Genomic DNA, 15,762 nt, shown 5'->3' with positions numbered 1-15,762 from the left:
GTATTGGGCGCTCATGCGTTTCTTGGCCAAAAGTGTAAGATTGCTGTCTGGCCGGGACAGTGCATCTTCTTTTGTTTTTATTTTCTGGATAAATTGTGAACTAAGTGAGCTAAGTGAAAGTATAGTAGATATGTATTTACTGAAAATGATAACAGATGATAAAATGCCAGATTAACTGAAATTATGATTTGAAAGAATGTAGAAAAAAAAGGGGGGAATGACATACATGTTAATATCAGAAATGTAAATTGAAATGTGTGTCAAACAATTTTAAATGAGCTGTAAGTAGTCGTAGAACGGAATAGATGAAAAATTAATGAGTTATAATATAACAGGCAAACAGACAAACTATTTATGTGTGAATGTACATTAAGATGATAGCTGCATTAAGAATGTTGATAGTTGAGGGTTATTGTCTGAATTGGAAAACTGAGAATTTGAATTCTGTAGTTAGTAATGGAGTGACAGCTGATTTACAATTGTTTGACACACATTTCAATTTACATTTCTGATATTAACATTTATGTCATTCCCCCTTTTTTTTCTACATTCTTTCAAATCATAATTTCAGTTAATCTGGCATTTTATCATCTGTTATCATTTTCAATAAATACATATCTACTATCCTTTCAGTAATTTAATTAAATTATATTTTTCTACATTACCATATCAGGCAACCACCACTACTTTTATTTTTTTTTTATTTTGTATTTAACCTGCTTTTGCTAAACCTCTCTCTCTCTCTCTCTCTCTGTTAAAAAAACTTCTACAGTAATATATTTTTGTCACCCATTTCAGTCTGTTCACTCCAGTACCATCTGTAGATTTCTAATTATTAGTTAACTAATTCAAATAATCAGCTAAATTTATTTATTTTCTCTTTCTTTGTTACCCATTACAACCATAATCATAGGAAACCAACATTACTCTTTTCATTTTTTTACAATTACTAGGTATCTTTTAATTTCCTTCTATTAGTTCTTTACATTCAAGTTTTTTCAGTTCTCTTTTTATTTCAAAACTAAATTAAACTTTTTTCTTTTTTTATACTATCATCAATGATGTCATTGACTTTACTATGAATAACATTGTTATTAACATAACAATAACAACAGTTCTTTCTGTAACAGAGTGTTGCCTTTTAGACTTTTATAATAGAATCTAATTTTATTATAATTTAAATTCCACTTTAATACAGTTATTAATATCCATTCAGCTGATAATTTAATTTTAAATTCATAACCAAAAATTGACTACCTGTCTTGTCATGTCACTTCAGTCTGATAAATAGATTGTCATCTCCTATATTCTTGTTGATCTGTGTCCATCGAACTGGCAAGTACCACACGTTACCATCGAGCAGTGAATCATGTTGCCCTTTGAGCACTCTTAAATTTATCGTTTAACATCGACTTAGAGTCGCTACTAACATCAGTTTTTAAAAATGTAAATCATGTTTCTCGATGTCACCTATTCTATAAGGTTGCTAGTTTCATGTACTAAGCAGAACGTAAGTATTATCCACATTTTTTTCTTTAACTAGTCACAATTTTAACCTTTTGCATTCATTCTAACGTGGAAATACTTCGTTCTAGGCACTGAAGATGATCTGATATAGATTGAAAACGTTTTGCAAATCCTCTTGGATGACTTTTTAATAGTTTTTCAAAAAACTTTTTATACCATTATACAAACGAAGTTTTTACCTGTTCTGTATGATTCATGGTATATAGCCAGCTACTGGGACTTTCCCATTGATTTTTTTTATAATAAACTATTCATAGTTCATTTTAAAATAGATTTCAGAAATAAATGTACATCCATGGCACTAAACAATGGTACTGGGTCACAACTATTAGTCGAATACTGTGAAATGGGATATTGGAAATCACACTTAGCATTACGTAGAAAACACCGAATGGCAACATAGAATGTTGCTATTCGGTATATAGTACAAAATCAGCTGATCAAGAAGAAGTTAGATATCTGCAGGATGTTTGAGACACACTGGGAAGGAAAATGACATTGAGAGGTCACTCACTACAAAGTTTTCATGGGTGAAGCTTACAAATCAAGATAAAAAGGTCTAGTAATATTAATTCGAATACATTGGCAAAATATTATGTACATGAATATCTTCCAGTAAATGGTCGAATAATCTAAATAACTCTAAATGATAAACCAGCTAACAAGCACATTATAAAGGTATATAATATGCCAACATCTGAAGCAGCAGAAGATATAGTAGAAGAAACGTACCAACTGATACATGAAACCATCTCCAACATCCTGGATAAGAGGATTTTTCTTAAAATGCGAGAAAATTTAAACTGAGGACTCAGATCATCAAAAATAATAGGTCTTGGAATAGAAAAATTTTGGGGAGAGGGACGTTTCGTAAATATAGACATTTCTAAGCTTTGGTACTTCCAACAGCTGGAGTACCCTTAAAAAATTGTCAGACAATATTACCAGTTAATTGTAAATATTTTTATCAAACAATCCTACAAAAATCAGCGTTTTATGACTCTTTATGATGCATGCCCCGTTCTCCACATGGGGGGCGAACTATAAAGTCAAATGATTATGTTTTTGTAGGATTTTTTGATAAAAATACTTATAATTTACTGGAAATATTGCCCGACAAATTTTTAAGGATACTCCAGTTATCGGGCGCACCAACGCACTCTTGCCCCCCTCCCGAAAATTTTCCGAAATAGAAAAGTTGTTCAACTCAACATGAATATCTGAATAAAAAAAGTCTCAAGAGGGGGATAATACATTTTTTTAAGTGTGGGCCCAAGGTCTATAAAGTTATTTTTTATATTGATCTTAATTATATAAATTGTCTGTTTGTATTTTGCAATGAGCTATACTTAGTAACGATGATATTTCACATGGAAGATAATATACAATATCCTTGCCGATTATGGTCTAATTCGTATACTTTTGTAAAAAAATTTCAATGTAACACCTTCTTCTGATCTCAGTGTTGTGTGTCCTCTGTTTATATCCACGTACCCTTTGATGTTGATGTAGATATTGGTGTTCTCATATTTTTCATTTTTTTTTTAAAGCAACATATAAATATTTTTTTATATATTTACAACTTGTAATATATTTTTGTGTAAATAGAAATGGATATTCTAAAAAATGATCTAAGTATCCGTTAATATAAAATCTTCTTATGTTTTAGAAACAAGAAAGTTTCCTTAAACCATTGGTAGATCAGTTCGCTAAAGAAGGAAAAGATAAGAAAGTTGTGTTCGACGCTGGTTTCTCAAAAACCAACTGTAAACCAAAATGGCTGTTCAGGAAAGACGTAAGTGATCTTTGCATCTTGTTTATTTTAAAATACACGAGAATTTTTCTATTTATTTGTATTATTTATACCTTTAAATGCGTTATTGTATCAGTCATAAAAATTATATTGTCAATATACCGCAATGCCTATAATAGCGTGATAAGGTGGTGCAATCTACGTTCAGTTGGATGCTTATCTGGGACTGTGAACTCAAAAGTACATAATATTTAGAAACCTCTTTAGTCCAATTTTTAGCTCCCTAGGTGGCCCCAGGCATCCTATATCGCAAAAAAGTGTTTTTTCAAAAAAAAATCCTAAGCGATCCTTTGCTTTGAAAAATCTGAAAAAATTAATGAACATACATTTTCATACCCAAAAGCCCTCTGATTTTTAAACGCTTTTATTTAGTTCAATAGTTTGCGTCAAATTTTTGGACGTTAATTTGACTGCGTTTTCTTCGATGGAAATGAATGAAAATTTTCAGACATATGCATTCGCGGGAACAATACACGAATAGTCAATAAAAAAATTTTTTTCGTGTTTATTAATTGTTTAAATAAAAAAAAACGATTTTAATGGAAAACGCTTAAATTCTCTTGTTTTTTACAATGTAAAAACTTGAAACTTTTACGGATTGTATAGCTAATGATATGAACAATACATAGTTTCACTTTTTACGTTAATTGCTTACGTTATGCTTCATTAATAATCAATAAAGTTTCAAATTTTTTGCCGATTTCGACTACTTTTCATGCTAGTACATCATATGTTTTATACATATTTTAATAAATATGACGATATATTTTAATGTTTAGAAAGTGTAAGACTAAAAAGTAAAAAATAAAAAAATATGAAAAAAAAAATTTTAAGAAACGCTTTTCTTTAGTTACGAGTGACTAAAATTAAAAATATTATAAATAAATCAACTAAAAAGCAAAAAATAAAAAAAAATTGACAAAATCTAACACATTCGTTAAAGAAAAGCTTGGGGCGAAAACCGTTTATTCGATGAACACGCGCCACGCTTTTCTTTGACGGATGTGTTAGATTTTGTCAATTTTTTTTTATTTTTTGCTTTTTAGTTGATTTATTTATAATATTTTTAATTTTAGTCACTCGTAACTAAAGAAAAGCGTTTCTTAAAATTTTTTTTCATTTTTAACATCCTCAAACATCCTCGAAATTCGACAAACCCCAATTTTTGGTGTTTTCCTCATGTTTTAGCACATAAATTCAACTGCATGTCAATAAATAACGATTTTTTATACGACAAACCCCCTTTTTATATGTTCTCCCATGTTTTTAGCATATAATCTGAACTGTATGTGAATAAAGAACGATTTTTCATCTATTTTTCCGTCTTTTCTAATAGAAATAGAGAGGTTGGCTAACCGAAACACACTCTCAATTCGAAAAAATTACATTTTTCGTGATATGATTTGACAATTTTTGCCCCACCCCCCTCATTTGAGTTGAGATTTAGTAAAAAAATTTAAATATTATTATTTATCGATTATATTAATAGAATAATTATATTTAATTTTGTAGTAGACCTAATAGTAATTAAAATATGAAAAAAAAATGAATGAAAAATGCAGTTTTCGGAATTTAGAGTATGTTCGGTCTGAAAATTGCTAACATATCGCTGCTATTAAAAAATGGAAATAAATAGATGAAAAATCGTTCTTTATTCATATGCAGTTAAGATTGAGATGCTAAAGACATGAGAAAAATATAAAAAAATAGAGTTTGTCGTATTTTGAGCATGTTCTGGTGTAAAAAATGGCAACCCTGATCCCGCTACAAGAAATAAGAAAAAAAGTTTCAAAAATCGTTATTTATTTGCATGCACTTGAGTTTATGCGATAAAAACATGGTAGAAACACCAAAAAATGGATTTTTTCGAATTTTGGGGATTTTCGGAAATAAAATGGCAAATCTAAGTCCACCATCAAAAAACGGAAAAAATACACGAGAAATAATTATTTGGAAATTTGCTAAAAATTACCTACATAACCCAAAAAGTATTTGAAAAATTTAAATATTTTCCCTGGGCTCAATTTTAATCCAAAATTCTTAAAAAAGATCCCAAAAATATTTAACCTAAAAAAGTGTTTTTGGTCATGAAAATATATGTTAATGATTTTTTTTAGATATTTTAAAGCAAAAAATTGCTAAAGAAAAGTGTTTTTCGAAAAAACACATTTTTTGAGATAAAAGAGCCCTGGGTTCTCTTAGGGAGCTAAAAACTTTACTAAAGGGGTTTTTAAATATACAGGGTGTTTGTTAAAAAATGGGCCATAGCTTAACCTTAGGTTCCTGAGCTTAAAATAGGTCGATTTAAGCTAACTTACCTTAGTACCAAAGTTGATAATAACCAAAATACAGGGTGTCAAAGTTCAACTTTTATTTTATTTATTCTTGAATATTTCCTGACAGACATGGGCTAACAACACGAAAATTGGTAAGCGGGGTTTTTTGGATCAGAAATCTAAACTCACCACCAAAAATTATGTATTATCCAGAGGGCGCTACATACGTCTTTCAGAGCTCATTTAATGCGTTCAATTTTTTTTATCCCCCACTCCACGTAATTTTTGAAAAAAATTTTTATTCTCTTAATATTTTTACTTAAAAAAGCTATACTACATTAATCTCGCTAAACTTAACTGGTTTCGAGATAAACGCATTTTAAATCTGCAATACAACATAAATTTTTGCATAATTGTAGCAGATTGTAGTTAGACCCGAAAAGTAAACTTGAAACCATAATAATTGTGCTAGTTCTCATATTTATATCACTGCATCGCAAATTCCATTTGAAGAAATTGGTGATACATTTTTGTAAATTTTTATGGTTTTAAGTTATTTTTCGGGTGTAACTACAATTTGATTATGCAAAAAAGTATGTTGCCTCGCAGATTTAAAATGCGTTTATCTCGAAAACGGTTGAGTTTAGCGAGATAAATGTAGTATACCTTTTTTAAGTAAAAATATTAATAGAATAAAAGTTTTGATTCAAAAAGTATATGTAGAGTGGGTAATAATAAAAAATTGAACCTATTAAATGAGCGCTGAAAGGCGTATGTGGCGCCCTCTGGGTAATACATCATTTTTGGTAACGAATTTAGATTCCTCGTCCCAAAAACCCCCGCTTACCAAATTTTGTGTTATTATCCCATGTCTGTTTGGAAATAATCAAGAATAAATCAAATAAAAGTTTAACTATGACACCCTGTATTTCGGTTATTATCAACTTTCGTACTAAGGTAAGTTAGCCTAAATCGACCTATTTTAACCTCAGAAATCTATGGTTGAGCTATGGCCTATTCTTTACCAAACACCCTGTATACTTTCGAGTGCCCAATCTCAAATAAGTATCCAGTCGAGTACAGATTTTACCATCTTATCCCACTATAGATGTGGTTGACGAGTATCTAACATATTTATTCTTTTAATTTTAGGAACTTTTCCCAGGATCTAAATACAAATTTAAGAATGAAGGTGACGTGTACCAGCTGATCATCAGCAATCCTAAAGTAGAGGATACTGGAAAATACACAATTGAAATCGGAGGAGTCAGCTCTACCGGTTTCCTGACAGTAGATGAACCAGATCCATGTTACACCTTTACCAAAGCACTGAAGAAAAAATATGATGGATACACCAAACATGAAGTTGAACTGGCTTGTACTGTAAGCAGTAGTTTGGCCATTGTTGGTTGGTATAAAGGAGAGACAAAGTTGGAAGATAATGATAAATTTAGTATCTCTAAAGATATTAACGGAGTCTGTAGACTGACTATTAAAGATGCGACATTTGATGATGCTGGTGATTACACCTGCAAACTAGAAAAACAAACCGAAAAGACACAAACTAAAGTTAATATTGTAGACTACCCATATAAATTCGTGAAAGTACTTAAGCATCAACAACTTATAGAAAAAGAAAATGTTACATTAGTATGTGAGCTCAACGATGCTGGTGGTGATGTACAGTGGTTTAAGAACGGAGAAGAAATCAAACCAGATAAACGAGTAGTTATCAGTAAAGATGGTCGCAAACGCAAACTGGTAATTAAAGACGCCAAAGTTACTGATGCTGGTATGTACTCTTGTACTACCAATGCAGACAAAACCGAAGCTGAGCTTATTGTGAACTACTTGAACCGCTTTAACAAAAAACTGAAAGACACTGTTGCTGTTGAACGAGAAAAACTAGTTTTGGACATTGAACTACAAGATCAAACAGCCCCGTGCGAGTGGTTGTTCAATGGCGAACCAATCAAGCCCTCTGAGAGAGTCGAGATCAAAAACTTGGGAGGTGGCAAGCACCAACTCATATTTAATGGTTTAGATATGGCAGATGACGGTGAAATTAAGTGTGTATCAGGAAAACTTGAATCTTCCATGATGCTTTCCGTCAAAAAAGGTGAAAGCAAGCCTGAAATTGACTTCCCATCAGACTTCGCTGCACCAATTAGCAAACCTATTGTCCTTGAAGTACCATACAAAAGTAAGTAGCATACTAAACCTATTTTTATATATAAATAATTAACATAAATAAAATTTATAGTTAGTGGAACCAGACAGACACCTTTGGAAGCTAAACTTATCAAAGACGGAAAGGTACTACCTCTAAAAGACGTAGAGACAATAATTTCAGACGACAAAGTCATATTCAAAATTAAAAAACCATCCAGAGACCAATCTGGTCCATACCAGATCAAATTATCGAACGGGCAAGGTGAGGATGTTAAAGATGTCAAGATCACCATGCAGGACGTTCCTGCTCCACCAGAAGACGTTAATGTAACAGATATATTCCAAGACAACTGTAAAATATCCTGGAAACCACCCAAAGATAATGGTGGAGCACCTCTTCTCCATTATGTTGTTGAACGACAAGATCTCAGTCTCAAAGGTAAGAGTTGAATAAATATTTGTTTAATAAACATATCTTTTCATGTCTCTTTATTGCATTTTTCCACTCTTTTCCTGTCTCTTCTATTTTCTCCAATATGTCATCAGCTAATGATTGTGCTATTTAAACAATATATTTAACAATTTTTTTAGCTGGTTGGGAAAATGTTGGTGAAGTAAAAGCCAATGAACCAACTACATTCAAAGTTGAAAAACTAATTCCCAAGAAAGAATATAAATTCAGAATCAGAGCTGTTAACCAGCTAGGTCCTAGCGAACCTGCTCTATTCGGTAAACCAGTATTAGCTAAAGATCCTTGGGGTAAGTATTTTAAACGTTGTTCATATTGGTATGAGAATATACTGGGTTCTATGAGGTCCAGCGCCAAAACTTTGCTACAGTTTGACTCACTATATCTTATCGATATATCTATAAAACGGAAAATTCTAATAAAAGTTTATTTGCTTGGCAAATATCGTATTTTCCCACAGATGTCATTGGTACAAAATTGTTGTCATGTTTTGGTCGAAAGAATTTTGGCCATTCAACACAACAGATTTGAATCCTATTGACTAGTATTTAAAGAGCGTAGTACAACTCAGTATAACCCAGTACATTCTCTTTACAATGTCACGACTATAATATCATTTTCAATTTTTGTCCTTAGTGTTGCTAACAAGCGGATTTAAAAAACAGGACGAAAAATCAGCAAAATTTTACATTATGTTCATTCGAATTCGTTTTTTATATGTTCTCGTTTAATTGTACTGTTATTGTTTGTCCATATCATTTGTCAGTGATTAACAATTTATTGTTTATTAAACATAGTTATTGTAAAACAATGTAGTTCATTTGTTTTTGTATTTGTATATCAAAAGTAGAAAGTGTTGATTCGTAATTAATTGACTAGATAAATCAAGTAGTGTTAGTTATCATTAAAAGAGTTGTAAACAAATTTTTACAGCACAGTCTTCTCTGAAGAGTCTTCGTCAGCCTTCAGAGAAGACTGGACTGTATCACTCCAGAGAAGACTTCATCAAAAGAGAAGAACAAGAAATAATCAATTAAATGTGGCACTTTATTAGTAATCAGTTTCAATCAGCAAAAAGATTTTAGATTATTATTCATTGTGGGCTCACTAATATATCGCCTCCCCCAGGTCTTCTTTGGGCTCCCTCTCCTACTCCTACATTATTCTGAGCCACATACTTTATACGTGAGACATATTCTTTATTTATTATTATAACTTAACATAATCTTATCTTCTTTTTCTTCTTCCTGCTTCCTTAATAGGCTCGCACCTGTCCCATCTTCGGATGCCTCCTCATCAGATATCCAGGTTGTCACTCCATCTCTTCCTTGGCCTTCCTATACTCCTTCGGCCGTTTGATGATGACTCGTGCTATCTTTACCACTCTTCTTTCTCCCATTCTGCTTATATGGCTATACCATTTTTTTCCTTTTCAATGTCGTCATTTATATTCTCTATATTACAGCTTTGCCTGAGGTCTGTGCTACGTTGTCTATCCCATAATGATTTTCCTGTGATATCTTGGACTATTTTCATTTCACACGTTTCCATCAGTCTTTTTATAACTACTGTCCTATAGATCTTGGCGTTTGTTTCTGTCCGTAGATGTATGTTGCGCCAAATAGTGTGTTTAAAACATCCTGCTATTCTGTTGGCTTTGTTTATTTGTTGGGCAACTTCCGCTTCTGTATCACCATAACTGTGCGTTAGCACTCCCAGGTAGCTGATACTTCTTTCTTGCTGGATTATTTTGCTGTCCACTTCCAGCTTGCACCTTATTGGATCTGTAGAGATTACCATACTTTTTGTTTTATTTGGTGATATTATCATGTTTAACTTTCTTGCTGTTATATTAAATTGATATAAAAGTCTCTGAAGGTCATCTTCATTCTCTGCAATAAGTATGCCATAATCTGCATAGCATACTATAGAGATAATTTCTTCACCCGTTCTGTACCCTTCACCCATACTCACGTTTTTGACTTTATGAATAATTCCATCCATGATGAGGTTAAACATCAGCGGGCTCAATGAATCTCCTTGACATATGCCTACCCCCATAGATCATCAAGTAGCTGTAACCTTCCCCCCTTAGGATCATCCTGGTTACACCTCTGCTTATTACGGCTGTGTTAGTTTGTTATTAATTCTGGCCTGTGTGTTATTTCCGCTGTAAGTTGGATATCAACATGGCAATTCTTATTTTGCTTACGGTAGCTCTAAACAGTTGGTTAGAGCTCAGACTAAACCATTCCCTTAGATTTCGTAACCAGGAGTATTCTTCCTTCATCTCTTTTATCTTTTAATTTGCCCTATATATTCAAACGCAGCAGACTATACGAAGGCATCTTACTGTATGACCGAAATATTCAAACTTCTGCCTCTTAATTGTCTGTATAATTTCTTTCCTCTTATTAACCCTATCAAGGACTTCAAAATTGCTAATTTTGTCTACCCATGATATTCGTAGCATTCTTCGATAACACCACCGCTCAAAATCTCCCAATTTCTTAATCTGTAATTGCTTCAATATTATCAATAAATTTTTAATATAGAAAAAAATTATGAATAAAAAACGAGTACATCTAAAGAACAAAAATAAGAACGATGTTAGCAACGCTTTAAAAAGAAAGATCTATAAATAAAGCCAAATTTCAGATGAAGCCAGCAAGCCTAAAGATGTAGAAGTAGTTGACTGGGATGTTGACCACGCAGACATTACTTGGAAGACACCTGACAGCGATGGTGGAGCTCCTATTACTGGCTACGTTATTGAATTTAAAGAAAAATTCGCCAAAGATTGGAAAACCGGTGTTGAAGTACCAGGTGACCAACTGAAAGGAACTGTTCCTAAACTCAAGGAAAACAGTCAGTACGAATTTAGAGTAAGGGCTATTAATAAGGCTGGACCAGGAGAACCTAGTGATCCCACCAAACCTATCATAGCTAAGTGTAGATTCGTAAAACCATTTATTATTGGTAATGACTTAAACAGTATTATTATCAAGAAGGGACAAGTTGTAAAGTACGATATTAAGTACGGGGGTGAACCAGAACCCGAGGTGCAATGGTTCCTCGATAAAAAAGAAATCAAACCCGACTTGGAAGAAAGAGTTACTATCGACAAATATGACAGAAACACTATTATTACAGTACGCAGATGTACAAGAGCTGACAGTGGAAAATATCGTTTGGTACTTACCAACAGCTCTGGTACTTGTGAAGGGGTGGCGGAAGTTATTGTTTTAGATAAACCTACACCACCCAAAGCTATGAAAGTCGAGGAAATCCGTGCAGATCACGTTAAAGTTGCATGGCAAAAACCAGAAGATATGGGTGGTACTGACCTAACTGGTTATATATTAGAAAAAATGGATATGGACACAGGAAGATGGATTCCTGCAGGTGAAGTTGGTCCTGATGAATCAAACTTTACGTTTAAGAACCTGACACCTAAGAAGAAATACAAATTTAGAGTTCGAGCTAAAAATAAAGAAGGAGAATCTGAACCTTTGGAAACCGATGACTTTATTCTAGCCAAGAATCCTTACGATGAGCCCGGAGCACCTGGACAACCAGAAATCTTTGACTATGACAACAAGAGTGCCAGCCTTAAATGGGCTAAACCAGATAGCGATGGTGGGCGCCCTATCACCCATTACACAGTCGAAATGAAAGATAAGTTTGCAGCTGATTGGACTGAGGTAGCCAAGACGCCTGACGCTACTCCTGAAGTGGTCGTACCTGGTTTAAAAGAAAATATGGTATATCAATTCCGTGTGAAAGCACACAATAAATCAGGACCTAGTGTACCTTCCGCACCAACAGCTAACCACCTCTGCAAACACAAAAACTGTAAGATTTTTTTGTTTGATTCGCTTGTGTTCTTTAATATTATTAAAGCAAATATCGTTGTTTCAAATACTAATAATTGCTGAAACATACACAAAATAGTTACTACATTCATTTTGGTCCACTTTTCATTTTTTCTTAACAAGAATTTCTTTTGCCTATGATTTTATTTATAGGATAGTTTTTCTAGAGGAAATATGATGATTAACTATACCTGGTAGTTAAAAACTTCAAATACGGTTTGTAATTAATGATTATTTTCAGGTATCAGATTGATTTTCAAGGCAAATACGAATATTTTTGAATATTTTCGGAATTAGGACGTTTCAACATATCGTACAGACCTCTATCTGTAGATCTTATTGTTAAATACTGATTTTATTTTACAGTAAAACCAAGAATTGATCGTGAAACATTTAGAGCTGTCACTATAAAAGCTGGCCGTACTCATAAGTGGGCAGTTGACTTTATGGGAGAGCCTCCACCATCTGTCAAATGGGTATGGAGAGATGACATTCCATTATCAAATAGTGAACGTATCAAGATAGAAAACTCCGACTACCATACGGACTTCACACTCCTCAACGCTGTTCGTAAAGACTCAGGAAAATACACGCTTACTATTGAAAACGTTAACGGAAAGGATACTGAAACAGTTGAACTGACTGTATTGGGCAAACCAGCAGCCCCTGAAGGACCTTTAGTTGTATCTGATGTGACTGCAGAAAAAGCTAAAGTTAGCTGGAAGAAACCAGAAGATGATGGAGGTACTCCAATCAAAGAATACGAAATTGAAAAGATGGATATGGCTACAGGCAAATGGGTACGTGTTGGTCGTTTGCCTGCTGACAGAATGTCACCTGACGGTAAAGGAGAATTCGAAGTCACTGGGCTCGTACCCGGATCTGAGTACAAATTCAGGGTGACAGCTGTCAATGCTGAAGGTGATTCCGAACCTTTGGTTTCTGAAAGACCAGTTGTAGCCAAGAATCCATTCGGTAAGATATTTACTCGATATTAATAATAAATAAACACACTTTAATATTATTTCTAACATTCTAGACGCGGCTGGAAAACCAGGTACTCCAGAAATAATCGATTATGACAACAAAGGAGTTAACCTCAGATGGACACCTCCTAAAGATGACGGTGGTGCTCCAATTGAAAAATACATCATTGAAAAGAAAGATAAATATAAACCCGACTGGGAAAAAGCTACTGAAGTACCTGCAGATCAACTAGAAGCTCGCGTCGAAGACCTCAAAGAGCGTGGGGAGTACCAATTCCGTGTAATACCAGTCAACAAGGCTGGTCGTGGTACACCATCAGATGCAAGTCAAATGCAAATTATCAAACATAGAGCACGTAAGTTATATCTGTATCTTATTTTTATCAAATATTTCGATAGAAATAATTTAATGTTATAAAGAAATTCCATATTTGCACAGTAATTTTCCAACGAAATATTTGATAAAAACTGAGATGCGATAGGGTTAAATTTTCGCAACAATACTTATTTCTTATTTCAGTTAAGCCTAGGATCGATAGAACAAATCTCAAACCTATCATGGTCCGTGCTGGAAAACCAATCAAGTACGATGTTGATGTTAAAGGTGAACCTGCCCCAACCTGCACTTGGTTCCATGTTGACAAAGAAGTAAAATCAGAGGGAAATATAGAAATAATAAATGTCGACTACAATACTAAGATCAACATTACTAATTCTATCAGAAAGAACACCGGTGTTTATAAAATTAAAGCTGTGAATGAACATGGCTTTGATGAAGCTGAAGTTGAAGTGACAGTACTGTCATCTCCTTCCAAACCAAAAGGTCCTCTTAAAGTTACAGATGTCACCAAAGGTGGATGTAAACTTAAATGGGAAAAACCAGAGGATGATGGAGGTAAACCCATCACCGGCTATCAAGTTGAGAAATACGACAAAGCAACTGGCAGATGGGTTCCAGTTGGAAGAACTGGACCAAATGATACTGAAATGGATGTTAAGGGTTTACAAGAAGGACATGAATATGACTTCCGTGTTAAAGCTATCAACGATGAAGGGGAATCAGAACCACTTGAATCAGATGGTTCGATAATTGCCAAAAATCCTTACGATATTCCTGGTAAACCAGGAACTCCTGAAATTACTGACTGGGATGCTGATCGCGTTGATTTGAAATGGACTGCTCCAAAAAGCAGTGGAGGAGCACCTATCACTGGCTATGTCATTGAGAAAAAAGAGAAGTTCTCAACATCTTGGGACGAAATCCTTTCTACAGACGTAAGTATATTCTAAAAGAATTTTATTTTCATATTACGTTTAGCCAAACCCTAATTATATTGTTATTTTGTTATTTTTATAGTCTCCTTCTTGTGAAGCCCGAGTACCCGGACTTAAAGAAGGAAACACATATCAGTTCCGGGTACGAGCTGTTAACAAGGCTGGTCCAGGAGAACCTAGCGATGCAACTAATCCACACATTGCTAAAGCTAGACATTGTAAGTATTTGTATATTTGTAGTGTTCGTCTATTTTTTGTGTTTGTCATGTTTTAGTACGTCCACTCATCAATCGTGAAAAACTACACACTGTTAAAGTTCGTGCTGGACAACTTGTCAAATTTGACGTAGACGTCAAAGGTGAGCCTCCACCGGTTTGCACGTGGAGTTTCGCTCACAAACCACTTGAAAATGGTGGTAATGTCAAGATCGAAAACGAAGATTATAATACAAAACTTCAATTAAGTGAGACAAGAAGGAAAGATACTGGAACTTACACTCTAAAAGCAGAAAATGATTCTGGTTTTGATGAAGCCACTGTAGAGGTTATTATCTTGGACAAACCAGGAAAACCTGAAGGACCTCTTGATGTTTCCGATGTTCATAAAGAAGGCTGCAAACTTAAATGGGACAAACCCAAAGACGACGGTGGTTTGCCAATAACTGGTTACGTCATTGAAAAACAAGATGTTCAAACTGGACGTTGGGTACCAGCAGGATTTGTAGATGCGGACAAGACAGACCATGAAATAACTGGTCTTGAACCCAACAAAAAGTACAACTTTAGAGTCAAAGCTGTTAACGAGGAAGGTGAATCCGAACCCCTCGAATCAGACGCATCTATACATGCTAAGAACCCATATGACATCCCCGCACCACCCGGTTTACCAGAAATTGTTGACTGGGATGAAAGATCTGTCAAACTTAAGTGGGACAAACCAGTCAGAGATGGTGGATCTCCAATTACTGGTTATGTTATTGAAGCCATGGATAAATTCGGAGGACAGTTTGTTAAAGTAGCAGAAGTTGGGCCTCAATGTAACGGAACCGTACCAAAACTTGAAGAAGGTAACCAATATAAGTTCCGTGTAAGAGCTGTCAATAAAGCAGGTCCTTCTGAACCATCTGAACAAACCAACTGGCATACCGCTAAGGCCAGGTTCCGTAAGTATTATTGTTATTTATTATTTTACCAAAGCGGTCGCTACCTAAATTGTTATAATTTATCACTTTTAATAATATATTCAATCGATTCTCGATAACTTGAAACTCAAGTGACTGGGATTGCTTCAGCTTCAAGTTACTAAGGCAACTAATTAATATTGATTTTTCGTATCGACCGTAATTATATGTTCTATATTATTGCTTCTT

The 15,762-nt window shown here is 34.0% G+C and overlaps 1 protein-coding gene across 20 annotated transcripts in view; it reads left to right on the top strand.

Annotated features, from left to right (window-relative positions):
- LOC114342206 (twitchin) overlaps positions 1-15,762 on the top strand; it is a 159,817-nt gene that overhangs the window by 116,059 nt on the left and 27,996 nt on the right. For 18 of the 20 annotated variants that reach the window (XM_050663424.1, XM_050663425.1, XM_050663413.1 and 15 more), the window contains 10 exons: positions 3,197-3,322; positions 6,769-7,819; positions 7,880-8,227; positions 8,380-8,547; positions 10,916-12,112; positions 12,499-13,107; positions 13,172-13,474; positions 13,639-14,393; positions 14,476-14,611; positions 14,668-15,555. In XM_050663424.1, coding sequence (XP_050519381.1) covers positions 3,197-3,322; positions 6,769-7,819; positions 7,880-8,227; positions 8,380-8,547; positions 10,916-12,112; positions 12,499-13,107; positions 13,172-13,474; positions 13,639-14,393; positions 14,476-14,611; positions 14,668-15,555 — 5,581 coding nt within the window. The remainder of the gene's footprint in view (positions 1-3,196; positions 3,323-6,768; positions 7,820-7,879; positions 8,228-8,379; positions 8,548-10,915; positions 12,113-12,498; positions 13,108-13,171; positions 13,475-13,638; positions 14,394-14,475; positions 14,612-14,667; positions 15,556-15,762) is intronic. The other 2 variants (XM_050663419.1, XM_050663416.1) reach the window with 2 other exon arrangements.

The sequence above is a fragment of the Diabrotica virgifera genome, chromosome 10 (genome assembly GCF_917563875.1).
Source record: "Diabrotica virgifera virgifera chromosome 10, PGI_DIABVI_V3a".
NCBI classification, from domain to species: Eukaryota; Metazoa; Arthropoda; class Insecta; order Coleoptera; family Chrysomelidae; genus Diabrotica; species Diabrotica virgifera.
The sequence above is the reverse complement of the archived record's forward strand: the minus strand, read 5'-3'. Positions and strand labels throughout refer to the sequence as shown.